Below are 24,930 nucleotides of genomic sequence, written 5' to 3' on the forward strand. Positions count from 1 at the left end.
CTGTCTACAGTTTTTGCCAAACATGTCTAGAAGGCCTGGTCTTTGCCTGTGCCTTCAAAGACCAACATTAAAAAGGATGTAATCCCTCACATATACCCAGTGAAGTTACCAGTCTCAGATGATGCACAGGGATGAAACAAATCTCCCTACATAAGTTTTTTTTGCATGTATATCTGCTGTCTTCAGCTTTCTATATTCTTTAGAATTCTAACATCGGGTTAGACTTTTTACTTCCTCATTCAGCAGTAGGTATGGATTCTTGGCATACGCTGGGAGACAGCTGATTGAAGGAAAAGCGCACACACCCCCTCCATGTAGGTAGAGGAGGGAAGGGATGTGTAGAGCTGTTCTGTCACAAGACAAGCTCTCTGCTAATCTATTTATAGCTCCCACCCTGACAAACAATTCAGGCTGGTTTTATCTGTGTTGATGGAGAACTTATCATGCTGCTAAAAGAGCAAAGAAACAGCAGAAACACCGACACATGACTAAGGTCTTTGAAGATGGTCAATATGTGGTCAAATTCCATGAATCGGGTTTAAGTCTTTCTTTAATGTTCAGTTCTGTTTAGCAGCAGACAGCTATTGGGCTGATTTTCCATGAGCCAGCCAGTACTGGTCAAAATAGTAGTTATACACCACTTGTAGATTATCTTCCTTACAGTGGAATGGTTAATTTCAAATAGGCCAAATCGTTTTGATTTTGAAAAAAAAAAAATATATAATTGTTTTAATTTGTGTAGGTTGAACGCACACACATCAATAGCAGAGATAACATCCGACCCTAGATATCTGAGGTTTAAACAAGACAGATCTGCCTGCATAATGAGATTATAATCCTTGGCACCTAATCTAGAACACTTGGTACTTCAGGTATTTAAATTGGTGGTAAATATAGGGTTGCACTTTTTCAACTTGGCATGTCTGCATTTTTGTTTAGTTTGGTATTGTAATGCAGATGGGCAGCTCATATAGTCGCAGCAATGTACTTGTATGTCGCTGGTCTCTTCTGGGTACAGGGCGCACAGGGAGAAGGAACAAATAGATTTTTTAGTAAAAAGCAGCACATAATACACACATTAACACTTGTTAGGCACACACTTATAGCTGGATTCAGGATGGCAGGCGCATAGTTGCGGCGGCGTAGCGTATGGCATTTGCACTACGCCGCCGTAAGTTTGCAAGGCAAGTACTGTATTCACAAAGTACTTGCCTGCAAGGTTACGCTGGCGTATCGTAAATGGGGCCGGCGTAAGCGTGCCTAATTCAAATGAGGATGTGGAGGGGCGTGTTTTATGTATATGAAGTGTGACCTGACGTTTTTTAAGAACGGCGCATGCGCCGTCCGTGTACATATCCCAGTGTGCATTGCGGCTAAGTACGCCGCACGGACCTATTGGTTTCAACATGGACGTAAATTACGTCCAGCCCTATTCAGACGACTTACGCAAACAACGTAACATTTTCAAATTTCGACGCAGGAACGACTGCCATACTTAACATTGGTTACGCCACCTAGAGGGCATGTTTTATCTTTAGGCGGCCTATCTCTTACGGAACTGGCGTATCTTTACTGCGACGGGCGGACGTACGTTCGTGAATAGGTGTATCTAGTGATTTACATATTCTGCACCGAACGCAATTGAACGCGACCTAGCGGCCAGCCTAAATATTGCACCCTAAGATAGGACGGCGCAAGCCGTCGTATCTTAGATAGGTTTAAGTGTATCTCTGTTTGAGAATACACTTAAACTTAGGACAGCGCAAATTCCGAGTTAGGTCGGCGTAGCTACTGATACGCCGGCCTAACTCTTACTGAATCCAGCTATTAACTTCTTGTTTACCCTGAGATGCTAACCCCTTCCCAGCCAGTGTCAATAGTATTCGTAGTGTCACTGGTGGTGTCGGTCAGTTCCCACCCAGTGTCAGATTGCCCGCCGCACTATCATAGACCCGCTATAAATCGCTGATCACCTCCATTACTACTATAAAATTCCAGTGTGTGTATGTGTGTGTGTGTATGTGTGTGTGTGTATGTGTGTGTGTGTGTATGTGTATATATATATATATATATATATATATATATATATATATATATATATATATATATATATATATATATACACACCATAGTTTGAAGACATAACTTTCACACAAACCAATCAATATACACTTATTGGGTTTTAATTTTCGCAGAATACATTTTGGTCCAAATTTATTAATAATTTCGATTTTTACTTCTTGTATATGTTTTTGTAGCGGAAAGTAAAAAAATATTGTTTTGTTTTTTTGTTTGTTTTTTTACACTCATTTTTCATTTATATATATATTAAAAAATAAAAAACCCAGTGGTGATCAAATGCCACTAAAAGAAAGCTCTGTGTGAAAAAAGACATCAATCTCACTTGAGTAGATATTACCAGTTAAAGTAGCACAGTGCTTAATGGCAAAAAAAATGAGGTAAAACCTTTTGGAGCTCAAGTGGTTAACGTCACTTTCTTCTTTTATATTAAATGTTACGCCTTTTAACCTCCCTTTTTTTTTTTTTTTTTTTTTTCCCCTCTTACCAGTGTTGAATCTGGAAGCTGAATATACAGTATCTCACAAAAGTTTCTACACCCCTCACATTTTTTGAAAATATTTTATTATCTTTTCATGTGACAACACTGAAGAAATGACACGTTGCTACAATGTAAAGTAGTGAGTGTACAGCTTGTATAACAGTGTAGATTTGCTGTCCCCTCAAAATAACTCAACACAGCCATTAATGTCTAAACCACTGGCAACAAAAGTGAGTACACCCCTATGAAAGTGAAAATGTCCAAATTTGGACCAATTATCCATTTTCACTCCCCGGTGTCATGTGACTTGTTGGTGTTACAAGGTCTTAGGTGTGAATGAGAAACAGGTGTGTTAAATTTGGTCTTCTCTCTCTTACTGGTCGCTGGCAGTTCAACATGGCACCTCATGGCAAAGAACTCTCTGAGGATGCTCTACATAAAGATGGCCTAGGCTATAAGAAGATTGCCAAGACCCTGAAACTATGCTGCAGCACGGTGGTCAAGACATACAGCAGTTTAACAGGACAGGTTCCACTTGGGAACAGGCCTCACCATCGGCGACCAAAGAAGTTGAGTTCAAGTGCATGTCTTTGGGAAATAGACATATTCGTGCTTCCAGCCATGCTGTAGAGGTTGAAGGGGTGGGTCAGCCTGTCAGTCTCGGACCATACGCCGCACACTGCATCAAATTGGTCTGCATGACTTTCGTCCCAGAAGGAAGCCTCTTCTAAAGATGATGCACAAGAAAGTCTGCAAACAGTTTGCTGAAGACAAGCGGACTAAAGACGTGGATTAGTGGAACCATGTCCTGTGGTCTGATGAGAACATGATAAATTTATTTGGTTTATATGGTGTCAACCAGCTGAGGAGTACAAAGACAAGTGTGTCTTGCCTACAGTCAAGCATGGTGGTGGGAGTGTCATGGTCTTGGGGCTGTGTGAGCTCTGCCGGCACTAGTGAGCTATAGTTCATTGAGGTAACCATGAATGCCAACAAGTACTGTGACATACTGAAGCTGAGCATTATTCCCCTCCCTTCGCAGACTGCGCCGCAGGGCATTATTTTAACATAACGACCCCAAACACACCTCCAAGATGACCACTGCCTTGCTAAAGAAGCTGACGGTAAAGGTGATGGACTGGCCAAGCATGTCTCCAGACCTAAACCCTGTGGAGCATCTGTTTGGCATCCTCAAACGGAAGGTGAAGGAGCGCAAGGTCTCTAACATCCATCAGCTCTGTGATATCGTCATGGAGGAGTGGAAGAGGATTCCAGTGGCAACCTGTGAACTCCATGCCCAAGAGAGTTAAGGCAGTGCTGGGAAAATTAGGGTGGCCACACAAAATATTGACACTTTGGGCCCAATTTGGAAATTTTCCCTTAGGGGTGTACTCACTTTTGTTGCCAGCGGCTTAGACATTAATGGCTGCGTGTTGAGTTATACATGATGTATACTCGCGACTTTACATTGTAGCAAAGTGTAATTTCTTCAGTGTTGTCACACGAAAAGATATAATAAAATATTTACAATCACACTCACTTTTTTTTGTGTGTGATTTTATATATATATATATATATATATATATATACATACATACATACATACATACATACATACATACATACATACATACATACACATACATACATTTTTTTTACTTGTTTCTTGTGAATCAAGGACATTGAAATATGAGCCATTAATTTGCGAATTGTCACATTCTTTTTTGGCTCGCTACAGTTTGAAGAGAGCTTTTCAGCTAAAATCCATTATAGTAAGTACTTATGATGGATGAAGAAAAAAGTAAAGCACCGATCATTCATGGGATGGAGACAGCTGCATATACTTTTGCATGTACATGTAACATGCAGTTCGTTCGTTTTTCAGTACTTCAAGAGATGTTGCTCCTCTGAAATGTTTGCTTGTATAGGTAATTGTGCCCAAATTAAAAACACATGGGGCTTAGTCTTCTCTTTTTAAGTGAATCGAGCCTTGTTTGTTACCCAGGGGGCTGTTTATACCATAGACCAGTGGAGTCCAAACTTTTTTCAAAGAGGGCCAGATTTGATGAAGTGAACATGCGTGAGGTCCGACCATCTTGCCTGACATTCTTTGAATCATAAACATTTGGTCTAGGCGTGTTCCTCCAAGCACCAATACACTGCCCAACAAGAATTCTCTTGCCTTTGTGGCTGTGTGTGAGTAAAGAGATGAGCTTGGGCGTATTATTTGGATATACTGTATTTATTGGCTTATAACACATGCCTTCACTTTAAGAACAACGTTTCAGGATTTTTTTTTTACTTTAACCACTTCCCGACCGCCGCATGTATATGTACGTCCACAGAATGGCACGTACAGGCAATGGGCGTACAGGTACGTCCTTGCCTTTCCGCGGGTCGGGGGTCCGATCGGGACCTCCCCCGCTACATGCAGCGGTCGGATTCCCGCGGGGAGCGATCCGGGACGACGGCGCGGCTATTCGTTTATAGCCGCTCCGTCGCGATCGCTCCCCGGAGCTGAAGAACGGGGAGAGCCGTATGTAAACACGGCTTCCCCGTGCTTCACTGTGGCGGCTGCATCGATCGAGTGATCCCTTTTATAGGTAGACTCGATCGATGACGTCAGTCCTACAGCCACACCCCCCTACAGTTGTAAACACACACTAGGTGAACCCTAACTCCTACAGCGCCCCTTGTGGTTAACTCCCAAACTGCAACTGTCATTTTCACAATAAACAATGCAATTTAACTGCATTTTTTGCTGTGAAAGTTACAATGGTCCCAAAAATGTGTCAAAATTGTCCGAAGTGTCCGCCATAATGTCGCAGTCACGAAAAAAATCGCCATTAGTAGTAAAAAAAAAAACTATCCCCTATTTTGTAAACGCTATGAATTTTGCGCAAACCAATCGATAAACGCTTATTGCGATTTTTTTTTTTTTTTTTTTTTTTTTTTTTTTACCAAAAATAGGTAGAACAATACGTATCGGCCTAAACTGAGGAATTTTTTATATATATATATATAATGTTTTGGGGGGATATTTATTACAGTAAAAAATATTGCATTTTTTTAAATTGTCGCTCTATTTTTGTTTATAGTGCAAAAAATAAAAACCGCAGAGGTGATCAAATACCACCAAAAGAAAGCTCTATTTGTGGGGAAAAAGGATGCCAATTTTGTTTGGGAGCCACGTCGCACGACCGCGCAATTGTCAGTTAAAGCAACGCAGTGCCGAATTGTAAAAACGCCTTTGGGCATTTAGCAGCATATTGGTCCGGGGCTTAAGTGGTTAAATAACTGTGAAGCAAAATAAGGGTCAGTGCCCATCTGCAGCCTCACAGGTACCCACCATTGCCAAGAATTCACCCATGAGCACCAAAGTTTACCTACAGGAGAATCTCCTGTTTACACGGCGGCCTCTTTAATAGAAAGTCCCGCCGCCTTTGATGGACAGAACAGTCCACTTGCAGCGCCAGAGATGGGACTTCCTATTACAGAGGCCGCCTGTAAACAGGAAATTCTCCTGTGTATGTTCGGCGCTCGTCCCGCCTCCTCCCCTGTCCTCCAAGGCATATACATCTTTGAGGCCCCGGCGCTGGGAGATCCGGAATTTCCGACAACAAATGTTTGAGAGCTGGCTCTCAATTTTTCCGACTGCAAAAGTTCTTGTTGGAAATTCCGATAGTCTGTAGCCGATTCCGACGCACAAAAATCCGGAATCATTGAACTTAATTTTTCTCGGCTCGCCGTAGTGTTGTACGTGACCGCGTTCTTGACGTTCGGCATTTCCGACATTTGTGTGACCGTGTGTATGCAAGACAAGTTTGAGCAAACAATCCGCCGGATAAAATTCCTCAGTTTTGATGTCAGAATGTCCGATCGTGTGTACTCGGCATTAGAGTGCAAAAGACTTGAAAACTACTCTAAACATACAGCCAGAGCTACAATGGAATGGTTTAGATCAAAGCATATTCATGTGTTAGAATGGCCCAGTCAAAGTCCAGACCTAAATCCAATTGAGGATCTGTGGCAAGACTTGAAAATTGCTCTTCACAGATGAGCAATGACAGAGCTTGAGCTATTTTGCAAAGAAGAATTGGAAAAATGTCACTCTAGATGTGCAAAGCTGGTAGAGACATCCCCAAAAAGACTTGCAGCTGTAATTGCACCGATAGGTGGTTTTACAAAGTATTTACTCAGGGGTGCTGAATACAAATTCACACCACACTTTTCACATATTTATTTGTAAAACAAAATAATTTTCCTTCTACTTCACAATTATGTGCCACTTTGTGTTGGTCTATCACATAACATCCCAATAAATTCCATTTATGTTTTTGGTTGTAACATGACAAAATGTGGAACATTTTCAAGGGGTATGAATACTTTTTCAAGGCACTGTATGCAGCGATAGATGCTATTCTGTAATGGTGGTGATTAGCAACTTATAGTGGGAGTGTGATGGGGCCCTACCCTAAGACCCCATTCACACCTAAGCGTTTTGTAGCTTGAAGCCTGAAGCTACAAAACGCTGGAGGGGAAAAAATCAATTATTCTCTATGGAGATGGTTCACATCTCCACTACAAAACGCCTGAAGCCAGAAGTTCAAAAACGCCTGAAGCGCAAACAAGTTCTGGGACTTTTTTTTGGGCGTATTTGGGAGTTTTTCTGCTTTTAACATTGGTGACCCTTGACCTGTCTAAAATCGCTGTAAAAAATGCCGCAAATATCGCGGCAAAACGCGGTAAAAAAACGCAGCAAAATCGCGGCAAAATACTACGCTCAGGTGTGAATGCAACCTAACAGACACTATCTGAGAGGGTCGCTAACTGACGTCTTTAAGTGATAATACTGTAAACTATACTAATTACACTGGCTGGAAAGGGGTTAATTGTGTGCCTAACAATGTGTAATCTGTACAAATTTTACTTTCTAATCTGGCTGTTTTTTCTCTCTGCTTTTCAGAGAGAAGAAACAGCCAGATTGTTATGCACACAGAGTTCTGTTTGTAAAAACAGAACTATGTGTAAATGGACACAGCAGGTTTCAGCCAAAATCATTGACTGAAATCGCAGCCTGGGTCAGCAGGGGGCGTGTGCATGCGCGCCCCATACCCGGAAGAAGGCTGTGGCGTACATATACGTAATTGTGCCTGTACCTGCTGCCTGCTCGCAGTATATTTACTGTGAGCAGTTGGCAGATGGTTAAAGTGCCAAGCAATATGTGAAATTTCTAGAAACTCAATAGAACAGCAGGGGAGATTGTAACAGAAGCGGCTATCAGACCCCTGCCCTCCTCACCATCTCATGACCAAGGACTGGCCAATCTCGCATTGCGCGGTGACTTGCCTAACAATGCCACTCTCGGCTGCACCGCGCACAAAGATTTTCCAGTTTGCGGGACCCAATCTAGGTGCCTGGAAGTAATTGTCACTGGGTAAATTGAGCATTAAGCCCCCCCCCCCCCCCTCCCTTTGAATGAGAAGGAACACCTAATCTTGGCAATGCCAACTATGGTTTTAGAATAAACATCTGTAACACACACTGTCACCACAGACGGGTATACACAGAAGATTTTTACTGTTCAGTAGCACTCTTCAAGAGATTCTTTTAGGCTGCATTAAAGGGGAGTTCCAGCCTTTTTTTAAGTTTTATTAAGTCAGCAGCTACAAAAAGTGTAGCTGCTGGCTTTTAATAAACACACTTACCTGCTCCACGGCTCCAGCGACGCGCCGGCCGGGGCTCCGCTCCTCGCCCTCTCCTAGTGTGGGCACCCGGCAGTGACAGCTTTCGGCTTCATGGCCGGGCACCCACTGCGCATGCGGGAGCGGCACCGCGCATGCGCGAGCGACGCGGCGCCGTCCGATTGGACAGGCGCTCGCCTACAGGGAGGGGCTGCAAGAAGGCGATTAAGCTAATCGCCTTTCCAGCCCCTCGGCGGAAGGAGGAAGTGGGACAGGAAGTCCCCCTTCTCCTGAAGCCCCCCACCCCCCCCCCAAAAAAAAAATTACATGCCAAATGTGGCATGTAAGGGGGCGAGGAGTGGGTTAAGCGGAAATTCAATTTTTAGGTGGAACTCCGCTTTAAGACAGTTTTAACACTTTTTTTTTTTTTTTTTCAAAATCAGGTTTAATAATGAAAAGGTCAAATCGGTGCAAATAATTACAGAGAAAATGGTGTTCTATTGTCTCTTTATTTCTTTGTAACAACAAAGAACTAAAAAATGGCCTGAAAAGGGAAGAATACTTGCAGTGTCCTTGGGTGTCCTTTCATGACCATGTCTCCAATACAATTTTCGTTTAGTATTCATATCTTGCAATATCTCCAGTTTACAGTTTGCCAACCAGTAACTTATTGTCCAGCATGAATTTTGCTTCAAAATAAATATGGCAGGTTTCAGGTGTCTACTTTACTTAGGTGGGATAAGGGGTACCACAGGCTCCCGTATGGTCTGACATAGGGGTGTCTATATTTGGAATGTTACAAATTAACCGAGGAAAGTAAATAAATATGTTCATATTCTGGCTGTGCTATTATTGGTTCAGGAGTTACAACTGCTAACCTACCTGCAGCTATCGGTATTGGCCTCCAACTGAGCTATTTACGACCGGTATCTGTTGGTTCTCTGGATTGTTCAGCTTGTGAGGGTGACCCTTTTATAAGGGTTTCCAGATGGTAATGTGGATTGGCTAATGGAAAGGATCTGTGTGCAGATCAATGGACTCAGAAGGTCCTGACATCAGTTAACAGTTTGTGTATGGTATAACTGAAAGAAAAGGATAGAGGGGGGGGGGGGGGCACAAGGTCACTGTGGTTATGCCCTTCACATGACTGAGATGAGCTGAGACATGAATAAAATGGCTGCTACGTACACAGCTGGTTGTGGGCCCAGTACGCACGACCATTAACCACTTCCCATCCTGCCTATTGACATGACGTCCACAAGGTGGCTCTGCCAGCCGCTAGGGGGCGCACCCGCCGTGTCACTCGGGTGCCGATGCGTGTGCCAGTTACAGAACCAGGGATGTGAATCTCTGGATCTCCGATCCACGTCCTGTCAGGGAGGGTAGACCAATCGTGTGTTCCTTGTACATAGGGACACCGATCGGTCACCTCCCCAGTCGTTCCCCTCTCCCTACAGTTTGAATCACTCTCTAGGGAACACATTTAATACCTTGATCGCTCCCTAGTGTTAACCCCTTCCCTGCCAGTCACATACTGTAATCCCTGCGTATTTATAGCTGTATAAATGTGAATGGTCCCAAAATCGTGTCAAGTGTCCGATCTGTCCGCCGCAATATTGCAGTCCTGACAAAAATCGCAGATAACTGCCATTACTAGTAAAAAAAATAATAATAAAAAAAATTTCAACTATCCCCTATTTTGTAGGCGCTATAACTTTTGCGCAAACCGATCACTATACTCCTTATTGCGATTTTTTTTTTTTTTTTTTTTTACAAAATTCTGTAGAATACATATCGGCCTAAACTGAGAAAATATATATATATATATATATATATATATATATATATATATATATATATATATATATATATATATATTTTTTTTAAATTGAGATATTTATTATAGCAAAAAGTAAAACATATTGGGGGCTATTTACGAAAGGCAAATCCACTTTGCACTACACGTGCAGTTGCTGTAGATCTGAGGGGGACATGCAAGGAAAAAAAAACAGCATTTTAGGTTGCACATGATTGGATGATAAAATCAGCAGAGCTTCCCCTCATCTATAGCGACTGCACTTCCAAGTGCACTTGTAGTGCAAAGTGGATCCGACTTTCGTAAATAACCCCATTGTGTGTGTGTTTTTTTTTGTATAGCGCAAAAAATAAAAACTGCAGAGATGATCAAATACCACTAAAATAAAGCTCCATTTGTGGGGGGGCGTCCATTTTGTTTGGGAGCCACATCGCACGATCGCGCAATTGACATTCAAAGCGTGACAGTGCTGAAAGCTTAAAATTGGCCTGGGCAGCAAGGGGGTGAAAATGCCTGGTATTGAAGTGGTTAAATATCGCTGAACTAATTTTGGATTGTTGGTACATCGGCTCCAACCTGAGCTCTCAGTTTTTTTTGGGGGCTGAATGAAACTTGTAGGACGGTGTACAAGGCGTAAAATGGCCCTTTCTCTAAACCCATTGATCGATTATGCAGATCAGCGGACTTATTTACCTATTGCCCTCTGATTCCTCTTCATGTAACAAATGTTGTATTAGGCCTTGTTCACATCTGTGTGTAACTTTTTAGGCATGTTAGCCATGAACTCTATAGAACATGTGTTTTGATGAAAGCACACCATATGTGGAACATGCAGGACTTGCTTTATTTTTTATATGCACTGTACCTAAAATGCATTAAAAGGCATAAATGTGTAGGGGTCTTAGAGGTTGATTTACCAAAAGTCGATATTTCTGATTTATGCTACACAGCTCTATTCTAAAAATAGGTGATTTGCATGGTTTAGTTATCTTCCACCCAATAATGCTTTTGTTTAAATAAATGACCTGTGATCTCTTAATTAAAAAGTATTGTTTCCTTTGTGGTAGAATTCACAGTGCAGTTATAAATGTCAGATTTCATTATATCCCACACTTGTATAGGCAATAGGACATTCCTTATTTGTGAATATGGCTCTGTATGTTACAAATGCAATTAATGTCAGTTCACCTGTTTTATTCTCTTAGGTACAAAGGATCCCTAATGGATGATGGTGCCTTGATCCAAGCTGCTGCTCAAGGAGCCCTTTCTCCCGAATATACCAAGCTCTGTGCATGGCTGGTTGCTGAGCTGAAATTGTTCTGCACAATAGAAGAAAGTGTGGAAGGCACTAATAGTAAGTCATTGACCACTTAAAGACCGGAAGATTCTCCCCCCCTTAATGACCAGGCCATTATTTGCGATACGGCACTGCGTCGCTTTAACTGACAATTGGGCGGTCGTGCGACCCTGTACCCAAACAAAATTTACATCCTTTCCCCCCCCCCACAAATGGAGCTTTATTTTGGTGGTATTTGATCACCTGTTTTTTTTTTTTTACGCTATAAACAAAACTTTTGGGGGGAAAAAAACTATTACTTTTTGCTAGAATAAATATCCAAAAAATAAAAAAACATCTTCATCTGTTTCGGTCAATATGTACTCTTAATATTTTTGGTTTGCGCAATAGTTATAGCATCTACAAAATAGGGGATAGATTTATGGCATTTTGATTATTTATTTTTTTACTAGTAATGGCGGTGATCAGCGATTTTTAGCGGGATTGCGGATCAGACACTTTTGACACTTTTTTGGGACCACTAACATTTATACAACGATCAGTGCTTTATAAATGACACTGGCAGGGAAGGGTTTAACACTAGTGGTGATCAAGACGTTAAATTTGTTTCCTGGGAGGTGTTTCTAACTGTGGGGGTTGGCGTACTCACTGGAGGAGAGTGATCGCTCTTCCTGATCACTGGGAACAGACGATCACACTTTACTGTCAGAACTGGGATCTGTTTGTTTACATTGACAGATCCTGTTCTGGCTTTCTGTGGAGCGATTTTTGGATGACATTGCGACCGCTGGTCATGCACATAGGCTCCCCCGCCACTCACCGGGCGTGCACCTGCTATAGCTTTAAAGGGAGCAGACGTACAGCTACAGCGACTTGCAGGAATGAGCCAACCTCCTGAAGCATGACGGTGGCTGGTCGGCATGTGGTTGAAGTGTGACCTAACCAGGGCCATCTTGGCTGTTTACATATTGTAGATTTGAAATAAAAATGAATGGTTGTGATTCTGAAAAATTAGCCACGCTGTAAACCAGTGATGAACCGTCTTCCTTACTTGGGCCTCTTGCACATGAGAGTAAAAAAATAAAACAAGTTTTATTTTTTTTGTTTAATCTAAACACCGGTCCATTGTCATCTTCGGAATAATGCACACAGCTATGTAAAGGGAAGTAATACAGCAATAAATACAGAGCAGTAGTACAAGCAATTTACTGCAGCTCTTGTGAAAAAAAAGAAATTACTGTTAGTGTGGCAACCTTTCCTTAAATCTTTTGCCCTTGTTGTCTTAATCTCATTTTTTTTCTGTCAGTAAATACCTTAAAGAGCCCTCTTACTGTTTCTTATCTGGTCATTGGCCTAGGCTTATGACATCACTCGCTCACAGTATATATAAAATAATACCTACTTGGCCGGTTTCTATAATCACACCCAGTTTTAGAAATGAGGCCCTTTTTAGCCTCAACGAATCCATTGGAACGAATGTGCAAATCTGTTCCCCACAAACAAGGATTAATCTCTGAGACATACTCACCTCCTAACCCCCGAAACTGCGCAGCCCCCATATTACGTTGGTAAGTGGGAAAAGAATCTTAACATTACAATAGACCCTCCCGATTGGTTGTATATCTGGCAGGCTACTAAATACTCTTCTCCCAATATTGCTGCCTTGGAGACAAACTATAAAGTACTTACAAGGTGGTATCTGGTCCCGTCAGGATTGTCAAATTCCTCCTACAACACTCTCCTCTCTGTTTTCGAAGTTGTATTGAGGCAGGCACACACATCCCCCATTTGGTGGCATACCCTATAGTGCGCTCATTTTGGTCAGAGATGTTTGCAATTCGTTCAAAAATTTTCACTATACCTTTGTTGCCGGACCCAACTGTAGCTCTCCTGAACAGCAAACCTGAGGCTCTAACCCACCGCCAATTTAAGCTTCTGCTCCACATCACCACAGCTGCCAAACAGACAATTGCTCAGGCCTGGAAAGTATCCATCCTTATGCATACTGGCTACTAAACCTAGTTACTCACGCACTGATTCACATTAAACTTGAAGCAGTCATCCTGGACAAAGTGCACACATTTAAGAAACTTTGGAGACCCTGGGCTACTCATTACCTACCCTCTGTATTCAATGACACCCTACTGCTCCCCTAATATCCACTATGCATAGACCCTCTGATCCAAACCCTAATTTGCACATTGAAGCACATGACGCACACGCCTTCTGCGCCCCCCCCCCTTTTTATATTTCTCCCCCTCCCTTGAGTCCTCCCCCCTCCTTTCATGCTGCTCCATTACATTCCTTCTGCCTCTGTCTTTTCCTTGTTTTGCCTCCAGGCAGCCCTTTCTGCCTGGTTCAAGCCCCTAGGTAGGCCTTCCTCCGAGTGCTTTATTACCACTCACCCCGGTGTACAGTTTCCCAGGATTCTTGGACTTTTTGGCACTCCCCTCTAGGGGGTGAGCCAAACTGCTGGGCACCTGTTGGGTGGCCCTTACATGATTCTACCCCCATGAAACCATTCCCCCGGTTTATCCCTCTCTTTACACATGTTTGAATTGGTACCTTTTGTTTGACATGTCCGCCCATGCTAAATGCTACTTGTTTCTTGATTCTGCATGGTTATCTCATGCTCCATATGTGACATACTTGCCTATCTTGTACTAGTTGTACTTGCAGCTGAATACTCGTTCATTACTCTACTTAAAAAAAAAAAAAGAAGAAATGAGGCCCTTTTATGAATGTGAATTGGGGTTGCACTGATATCACTTTTTTAAGACCGAGTAAAAGTACCAAAACTTTTTATCAAATACTCGCCAATGCTGATTACCGATGCACTTTTATGTCGTGACAGTTATCAAAGCACAATACAGACTATTGATATAGGTGCCACTGATTTGCGGCACTTATGGGCACTAATAGGCGGAACTTATGGGCAATGATAGATGAAACTGTTTGGTATGCAGTGGCACTGAAATTCAGCACTAATAATTGCCGGCAGCTTGGCATGATAAAATTAAAATCGATAAGAGTGAGTATACAAGAGCCCATCTTGATGCACCCTGCACTCGGCCTCAGTAAGCCTAGTCAGAATTTAGCAGTGGACATCTTGTTACATCCAGCCTATATAGTTGGTGAACTATATGGGCTGGGTGTAACGGGACGTCCACTGCCGCCTTGTGACTGCAGGCTACTGAGGCCGAGTGCATGGTGTACCAAAATGGGCGTTGCAGTGTACAGTCTCTAGCGGAAACTTGGGCCGCCACTTCCGTTATTGATTGACGACCCGGGTCACCAATGCTGATGGGTGGCACATGCAGCTGCGACCCACACCCCTGACCCATAAGTTTACCTTCCGCTGCAAGAACTCGCTCTTACTGTGCTCTTCTCCGCCCACTGACTTCCGGGAGCCAGTCTGCATGCAAAGGTATCGGGTGAAGCATCGGGAGCATTTGCCCGAGTATCGGTGCAACCCTAATGTGAATGACAGACTGTTCTGCACAGTCAGAAGTTACTTTAAGTATGCAGAAAGTATGCTCAGTCTATAAAAGACATAGGTGTTGATTTTGATAAAACGGGAAAGTGCAATATCTGGTGCAGTTGTGCATGGTAGTCAATCGGCTTCTAAGTTCAGCTTGTTCAATTAAAGCGGGGTTCCGGGGACATAATTTTTTTTTTTTTTGCAAGCTAAAATTAATCACATTAAACAGTCCCTAAAACGTATTAACAGCAAATAACAGTACATGGAGCTGTAAGGTGAGCTTCAGTTCATTGCAAATAAATGCATACTATGATATGATATATATATATATATTTATTTATTTATTTTTGTACCACACTGCTCTGCACCCAGGGGCTCTGTTGGAGTGTGAACAGGGCACATAGAAAATACTGTAATTGTTTTCTGTGTGCTCTTGTGACCAGTGATGATGTAGGAAAACGCCAGTCACTGCACCCAGTTGGAAGGAGCCCTTAGCCGTGTCTGTAGACTAAAAAAACATGTGCCCCCCTAGATTATGGAGATGAAGGGGGAAGTGTTCTGTAGTCCTATGCTAGGGTGATAGTGCTGCACCTTCATATATAGAGTATAGGGAGTGAGCACCTCCCTAGAACTGGAAGTGTTACTGGCAGGCTCAGCCTATTAACCTCCCTGGCGGTATGATTATTTCAGAAAAAAGGTGCTGAAAGCGGTACCATTATTTGCAAGGAAATTTGGCGTTTTATACTGTAGGCCTGTAATTCTTAGGAATAACTCGCTTAAATCTGACCAAACAAGAGTCTAGTAGGCATCCCGGGTATGACATATTTTTTTTAAAACAAAATTATAATATAATAAATAATTATAAATATAACAAATAATATAATTCTAATAAAAATTATTCAATAATGTAATCAACTAAAAATCACTGAAATTTGCTCAGTTGCAGAATTGTTGCTGTCATTCATTTATTTTTTTTTATTTTTTTTTATGACGAATTTCCCCACAAATCGCCATCGCACAATTCTGCAGGTGATTATAATTTATTATCGCTGTTTTCTAGCTGCTCTAAAACCATTTTTGACATAAAGGGACACTTTTGGTTGCTATGGACAATATACAGTTTGCAGGGAGAAAGAACCGTTTTTTTTATTATATAAAAGAACATGTAGGGCATTGGGCAGACCACTAGGGACTAGGGGGTCTGTTTTTTTTTTACATACAGTATTGTAATCTATAAGATTACAGTATACTGTATGTATAGTGTTTGTTTACCTTTTTGAATTTGGCGCCGATCTCCGCCCCCGTGCGTCGTAACGTCGCAGGGAACGGAGATCGACGGCACACGGGGACACTGTGTGAATCGAGCGAGGTCCCGCTCGCTCACACAGCGCGGTGGAATCGCTGGATCTAGGAACAAGGTAAGCCAGCGCGCGCTGCAGGCTCTGCATAGCTACCCCGAGCGTGACTCGGGATACCGTGTTTTTTTTTTTTTTTTTTTTTTAGCACAAAAAAATCCACCCCGAGTCACACTCGGGAATACCGCCAGGAGGGTTAATGAAGGGAGGAGAAGATGAGGAAGGCTAAAAAAAAAAAGGTAGGAAGACAGCCACTACATTTTAAGTATTATGTTTTCTTATTCTTGAGCTGAAATGAGCTTTAGGATTGTTATACTTTAACAGAAAGATACATAAAATGTTTAAATGTATGTATGTGTTTTATAGGTCCTGCAGAGGCAGAAGGATTTCAACTAGAAGTTAGTGGTCTTTTGACAGAGATGAACTGCCCATACAACTCTTTGACATCTGGAGATGTCACTAAGCGCCTTCTAGAAAAGAAGAACTGCCTACTTTTACTAAGTAAGTAACCTATGGATAACCAATGTAGACCTTTTGCAGTACCTATTGCACAAGGCAAGTATGCTAATGTGTTTTAGACCCCTTTCACAATTGTGTGACTTGAGACTGCAAAGTCACATGACAAGTCTTATCCCATGATTTCCAACAAGTACCGTTCTCATCTATGTGCCTTCAAAGTAGTCCCTGCACTACTTTAGTGCAACTTGAGGACCATAGCCCTCAAGATTACACAGGCATTGCTTCAAGTCATGGCAAAGTCACGTGACTTTCAGGTTGTACAAGTGTGAATGGGGCCTAAAGGGATAAATCCTCTTTGGCAGAGCTTAACTTGCTTAATGTTCTACTTGCCTTTTACAGTGGATATAGAAAAGAATCACCCCCCCCCCTTTTTTTTTTATTGCATGTTGTTGCTTTGCAGCCTGAAATGAAGACAGTTTTTGATTTATCCAACTGTAGTTACTCACTGCACTTCCTAGGCTCTGGAAACACGAGACCAGCAAATCTGGCTATAGTTACACCCCAAGAACTAGGCAACCAGTTTTTGGAGTCAACCATAATAAGAACTGTTTTAGTTGAACAAGAATACCAGCTTTTATACACTCCAGGAGGACACCCCCCCCCCCTCCCAATCATATTACCTTAACAATACAAACTGCACACAGTAATATGACAACAACCAACATATACTAATAAACATTGTTAATTGGACACCTGGATGACTCAGAGGTCCCATTGCAGGTCAGTATAAACAAAGACCTTCATACAATAGCAGGAGACCTACTTTCAATAAACGCATTATGGCCGGGTGCCCCAGACAGGTGGCATGCCGATGACATCAACAATCTGCTATGAGTCCCAAGCTGGCAGAGACTATCATGACTTTTTTAATAATGTCCTTTTGCATTACATAACAGAACATCTTCCTAAATGTTTATAGCTCCCTCAAATGTTTGGGCTCATAGTTGGTAGGCAAGAGGCTAGCATCCAGTCCCCTCCAAAAGCCTCTGTCCCAGATGAGTATTGCAATACCCCTTGAAATTTTACAACCAAAAGCTTAAATATTATTGAGATTTTATGTGATGGCCCAACACAAAGTGGCACATTAATTGTAAATGATTTTCATATATATATATATATATTTTTTTTTTTTTTAAATATCTGAAAAGTGTGGCGTGCATTGTATTCAGCCCCCTTTACTCTGATACCCCTAACTAAAATCCAGTGGAACCAATTGCCTCAGAAGTCACCTAATTAGTGAATCGAGTCCACCTGTGTGTAATTTTATTCTCTGTATAAATACCTCTGTTCTGTAAAGCCCTCAGAGGTTTGTCAGAGAACCTTGGTGAACAAACGGCATCATGAAGGCCAAGGAACACACCAGACAGGCCAGGGATAAAGTTGTGAAGAAAGTTTTAAAAAAGGGTTAAATTATAAAAAATAAATAAAAAAAATCCCAAGCTGTGAACCTTACAGAGCACTGTTCAATCCATCATCAGAAAATGTAAAGAGTACGGTACAACTGCAAACCTACCAAGACCTGGCCATCCACCTAAACTGACAAGGAGAGCATTTTTTAGAGAAGCAGCCAAGAGACCCATGGAAACTTTGGAGGAGCTGCAGAGATCAACAGCTCAGGTTGAAGAATCTGTCCACAGGACAACTATTAGTCCTGCACAAAATAAATCTGGCCTTTTATGGAAGAGTGGCAAGAAGAAAGCCATAAGAAATCCTGTTTGCCAGAAGCCATGTGGGGGACACAGTAAACAAGAAAGAAGGTGCTCTGGTCAGATGAGACCAAATTGAACTTTTTGGCCTAAAAGAAAAAACTCTGTGTGGCGGAAAACTAACACTGCAAACCATGAAACGTGGCCTGAGCGTCATGTTGTGAGGATATTTTTCTTCAGCAGGGACAGGGAAGCTGGTCAGAGTTTAAAATATAAACAAAAAAGTGTAGCGCCGGATAGTAAGTGAATGAGTGACAAAAAAGTATAAAAATTGATAATTAGTGGAATGTCCATAAATCATGCAACGTTCTAGGTAAAACATGCATGAACAGTTCATAAGCGTGAGTATCCAATAAACTCAAACATTTGTGCAAATAAAGGTGATGTCAATCAAATCCTGTGCGGCCCGCCACCTTAGGTAAAAATGAACTTTCAACTTTAAACAAAGGTTTGACGTATGTACCACCACGGAACCTTAACAAGTTCCAAACTTTTATAGATGTACAAAAGTACACTCGTAAATGTAAATATCGAAAGATACATTTTAAGCAACCCCACTAGACAATCAGCCAGGGAGGCATCTGTCATCGTCCATTTGGGGACGTCAAATGCTTCACTTTTCATCTCTCCTGGCAATTTGGCTCCCACTGTCAATATTTTCCGGGATCTGGTGCTGAAAGATTTGAATAATCTAAGGACTAAGTTGGCAAAACCCCATCAGGACATCGGGGTTGGCATGGAATTCTTGTGTAATAGGAAGGACATAGTCGTACGCCCCGCAGATACGTTTTTGTCATCCTTGACAAGGAATCCTACTCTGATGAATTGCTGAGGATCCTTTCGGATTTAGAAACATATTCTGTTTTACCATCTGACCCCACTGTCAAATTCAAACATGAGTTAAAAACTTGAATTGATAAGGGTCTCGATATGGGCATCTTGAATAAAAAAGAAAAAACATCTGGTACTCTTGGCACCTCGATTACCAGTTATGTGTGTATATATAACCAAAAATTCATAAGACTTTGATCAACCCCCCAGGAAGACCCATTATCGGTGGCATAGATTCTATCACTGCACGTGTGGGCAAGTATATTGACCATTACTTGCAGCCACTGGTGGTGAGTACCCCATCCTTCCTCAAGGACACCAAGCATGGTATTAATCTGTTGAGTGAAATCGAATTGAAAGGCATCATACAAGCTAATAACTGCTGATGTTGCATCGCTTTACACAGCGATCTCTCATCGGTTGGGCCATGACGCTGTGTGACATTTTCTCTATCGCGACTCGAACATCTCCATCTCGCAGTGCAACTCTGTGATGAGTTGTTGCACTTCGCGATGGAGCATAACTATTTCTGGCATAGTGGAGCTTACTACCTCCAAACAAGAGGCGTGGCCATCAGAGTGAAGTTCTCTCCCAGTATGGCTAACCTCTTTATGGCCAAATGGGGGGGGGAGACTTAGTTTTACATGACAGGCCATCAGGGCTGGTCCTGTGGAAAAGATTCATAGATGACATCCTATGTATATGGAATGGTGATGTTGAGTCTGCCGGAACCTTCCTGTCCTTCCTAAATGGTAACGATAGGGGTATCATTAACTCATGAAATTAGCCCTACCCAAATCCATTTTTATGTAATTGCACTGATTTGGTGAAAATTCACAGAGGCTTTGATTCTTAAATCCAGGTTTGTAAGCAAGGTCTATGACAATATGACCATGGACTCATTACTGAGACAGGGGCCAGAGACTGTCAAACGCTTCTGGATGATAAACCACTGCAGTAGAGAACAGAGGATTTTGGACTAGCTTTTTTAACTACCTATTCCAGTCAGCACTGGGCCATAAAACCAATCAAGACATTGGTCAGTTATAAAAAATGATCGTGTCCTAGGACCACTATTGTCAGATAACCCTCGGGTGCTCTTTAGAGGTGTCTCTAATCTCTGGCCCTCTACAGCAGTGGTCATCAACCTTGTCCTGCAGGGCCCACGAACAGGCCAGGTTTGCAAGATAACTGAAATACATCACAGCTGATATCATTTGCTCCTCAGTGATTGCAGTATTCTAGACTGCATCTCCCCAAGGTAATACATAAAACCTGGCCTGTTGGTGGGCCCTGCAGGACAGGGTTGATGACCACTGCTCTACAGCACCAAATGTCACAGATCCACCCACTCGTCCCATTTTCTTTGGAGACCTGAAAGGCTTTTATCCCTGTAGGAAGTGCAAAGTTTGCAAAATAAATGCGCTCCAAGGGAGATTTACTGAGTTTACATCTACTGGTACAGGTATTACTTACCCGATTTTTAAATATTTTATCACATGCACTAAGTGCGTAATGTACATTTTTAAGGTGTCCATGTGGGTTGGAATACGTGGGGAGGAGTATTCGCAAGTTACAAGTGAGGCTGAGGGAACATATCGCAAACATCAAGAGTGGTTTTGATAAAACATGACGTTTCCAAGCATTACGATCTGAAACATACTAGAGATCCTAAAGGTACCGCCTTTGGCCCTGGAAAAGTATACACCACACTGGTGGGGTGGTAATGGCAGGAGAAGTATATCCAGATCTGGATATACAAGCTTGGATGTCACGTCCTTGGTGGTTTGAATGTTGAATGGGACATCAATTGTTTTATTAACAGCTGATGTCCCTTTCGACTGTGTGGAGCACCTAGGATTTATGGCCATTCCTCTTATTAGCTATAGTTGATGTCCTGGTGTACTACACTGTAGGACTGGATTTGACCCTTGCGTCTTTGGGTTCCAGTTTTATGTTAATTGGTTATTCCCCCTACCTTCTGGGAATACTAAACCTGATCTCCACATTTCAGGTTTCATTGTATGTTATAGATTGGGGGTCCCACTCTTTTTTTACTAGGGAAATGGTTACACCATTGTTTAGATCTATGTATTGTTTTTTTTATGAATAACCATCCAGTGATTGTGTGTGTGTGTGTGTGTGTGTGTGTTACCACTTTGAATATATTTATATGGATTGGTGTTGCGATGGAGCTTACCCCTCAATTATTTTTTTATAGTACTAAGGGCCTTCACATTACTGTTGGGATCCTTGTTAATATATTCTTTGCTCTTATATTTAATTTTAATTGTTTTGCTTATATATATATATATATATATATATATATATATATATATATATATATATATATATATATATATATATATATATATATATATATATATATATATATATATATATATATATATATATATATATATATACACAGAGCTTTTTTTCTCAGAAAATACGTGCAGGAACTCAACCACGACACGGTTCAGATTTCACAAACAGTAGAAGGGTCTTAAAGGGGCATTAAATACCAGAATTGCATTACATACAGAGTGCAGAGTTCAGGGGGGTTACACACAGAGTGCAGAGCTGTCACTTGTAAACACAGAAACCAGACTTCTGTGTTTACAAGTGATTGTGGTGAGCAGGCACCAAAGGGTCTGAGCCAGAGGTGGTGGAACTGAGTTCCCCCAAGTTCCCCCTGAAAAAAAGCCATATATATATATATATATATATATATATATATATATATATATATATATATATATATATATATATATATCATTCTTGCCCACAAGATGTCCCTATTGAGTCATATTCCCTAGTGATTATGCTTGCCCATAAGTCAACAGCGAGTCATCCTTTTATAATGACCAATAGGTTCTTGTGTTGGCAGTAAAAGCCATCCGTTTTTATACAATCAGCACGGAGTATTGCTTTTTCCATGCTACCCCTGATGACGTCCGTAATGAGGAAACGGTCGTAGGGTCGTGACGTACACGCACTGCGCATGCGCAAAACCGGAAGTGCTTCGATACTTTACCAGAGCTGTTTTACACCTTGCAAGGAGCTTTTATTTGTATGAGGACTTGGTCCTTTTTGTCTTTTGGAATTTATTAAACCTTTGGCGGAACTCCTATACTATTGGATGCTTTCTTTCCTTTTTTAATATATTTTGGTCATCCACTGGGTCCTTGCCTCCGCATCTATGGAAGGTTATATACCTTGATGTATACGGATTGCCTTTCCAACTTTGCAAATCACTTATAGCCCATCACTGCTTCTAGCTGATTGAGGAGTTCCTTCCATGATCTCGTGAGGACACCATTATTCTGCCAAGCCTTGTTTGACTTCCCCTAACAAGGGTGGTCACAGGCTTTTCGGTAAGCCTTAATTTTTACCTAAGGTGGCAGGCTGCACAGGATTTGATTGACATCACCTTTATTTCCACAATGTTTGAGTTTATTTAATACTCACACTTATGAACCGTTCATGCATGTTTTACCTAGAACGTTGCATGATTTATGGACATTTCACTGATTATTTATCAATTTGTATTCTTTTATGTCACTCATTCACTTACTATCCAGCGCTACACTTTTTTGTTTATAGTCTAGTTGTGCCCTATATCAAGGTTATTGAGTCTAGCTGCAGGACACCTATCACAGATTTTGTTTTTCACTTTGCTTTTGTAATAATTATTGTACACCTAGCAAATTTTTTTTTTTTATAACTAAGCTGGTCAGAGTTGATGGGAAGATGGATGGAGCCAAATACAGGGCAATCATAGAAGAAAATCTGTTGGTCTGCAAATTACTTGAGATTGGGGCAGAGGTTCACCTTCCAGCAGGACAATGACCCTAAACATATACAGCCAGAGCTACAATGGAATGATTTAGATCTACCGTGTTTCCCCAAAAGTAAGACCTACACCGAAAATAAGACCTACCCCCTCCCTCTGCAAAGCTGGATCGCAGCGGGCTATGGAGGACGCCAAGGGGCGCTTAGCTGATGTTTTATTTTCCTGCCTGTCGGTGGGGGATGTCTGCCCCCCCTCCCTCTGAAATGCTTGGATCGTAGGAGAGAGCTCCAGCCGTCTATGGAAGCGCCGAGTGGCGCTGTAAGAAGGTATGTGACACAGAAACACACACCTTTTTCATGATATTCTACTTTTGATATTCTAGTAATAGAAAGGATTCTTGGAGTTTACAACCGTGTTTGATTCACTTCACACTGGGGATTTCTGCCAGGCAGGCAGGGAGAGGGGGCAAGAAGACAGCACGTGAAATGGTAAGCCCTACCCCGAAAATAAGCCCTACTGTGTTTTTGATTGCCAAAATTAATATAAGACCCGGGCTTATTTTTAGGGAAACACGGTAAGCATATTCATGTTAAAATGGCCCAGTCCATATCCAGACCTAAATTCAATTGAGAATCTGTGGCAAGACTTGAAAATTGCTCTTCAGATGCTCTCCATCCAATCTGAAAGAGCTTTAGCTATTTTGCAAAGACAAATTGGCAAAAATGTCACTCTCTAGATGTGCAAAGCTGGTAGAGACATACCCAAAAAAACTTTCTGCTGTAATTGCAGCAAAAGGTGGTTCTACAAAGTATTGACTCAGGGGGGCTTAATACAAACAAATGCACCCCGCACTTTTCAGTAGGGGTGCACCGAATGGAAATTTTGGTACTGAAAATTAAGGAAACCGAAAATGACAGTTTATAAAAAAAATATATTTTTATACAAAATTGTATTCGACTTTTAAATTTCATCAATTTAAATTAATAAGAATTTATTGTTGGACATTATTGGCACCTTTTTAGTACAAGAAAAGCTCAAGAAAAATGAAGTCAGCAGTCTCTAACCATCTCTTGTATCGTGAGCTGTCTTACCCTGCTGTTACATAACCTTTAACTATCTGCTACAATAAAGGCTTATATTGGAGTGTGGCTGTCCAGATTCCTTTTCTTTATTGTTCGTGCTGAGCCAGCACCTGTGTTCTCCACACCAGGGAGGGCATCACTCTCAGTTCCTTACCTGTAGAGGTTGAACCTCATCTCTTGTATCATGTCTGCAATCTCTTAAACACACTGCCCGTTGGATGCAAGCAGCCTCGCCAGTGCCCGTGGAAAGCAGCCTCGCCTGTGCCCGAATCAGAGCGGCGATCTCCTGCTGTCACAGAGATGGATTTAATTTGCCTGAGCCGCTGTAACATTGTCCCGCCTCTTGTGATCACGTCACACCGTTTCAATGTCTTGGAATTGGCTGCCCGGACAATTCAGCTCCCCGACACACAGGGAGATCACCGCTCTGCAAAGAGTGGAGGAGGAGGGAGGGAAGGACTTTGAGCCACCAGGATGACATTTCACAATGGGTGGCACACGGCCACCGCTACTGTGCATGCGTTATCGGCCCCTTATTGGCACTTTTTATTCTTTTGGCATAATGCCGAAAATAAAATTTTTAGCCGGTATGCTTCGGCTGACTGAAATGTCGGTGCATAACTTTTTTAGATATTTGTAAAAAAAAATTGAAAACCATTTATCATTTTCCTTCCAATTCACAATTGTGCCACTTTTGTGTCCATCGCTGAAAATCCCGATGTATAATACATTTACGTTTTTGATTGTAACATGACAAAATTTGGAAAATTAATTACAACAGGTATGAATACTTTTTCAAGGCA

The 24,930-nt window shown here is 41.7% G+C and overlaps 1 protein-coding gene across 1 annotated transcript in view; it reads left to right on the top strand.

Moving 5' to 3' along the window:
• The window catches only part of FAM98A (family with sequence similarity 98 member A), a 79,969-nt gene that overhangs the window by 12,062 nt on the left and 42,977 nt on the right, over positions 1 to 24,930 (top strand). Inside the window, exons 2-3 of the mRNA XM_040350804.1 lie at positions 11,266 to 11,414; positions 16,560 to 16,694. Of these exons, the coding sequence (XP_040206738.1) occupies positions 11,266 to 11,414; positions 16,560 to 16,694 (284 nt within the window). The remainder of the gene's footprint in view (positions 1 to 11,265; positions 11,415 to 16,559; positions 16,695 to 24,930) is intronic.

This window comes from Rana temporaria, chromosome 4 (genome assembly GCF_905171775.1).
Source record: "Rana temporaria chromosome 4, aRanTem1.1, whole genome shotgun sequence".
Classification (NCBI taxonomy): Eukaryota; Metazoa; Chordata; class Amphibia; order Anura; family Ranidae; genus Rana; species Rana temporaria.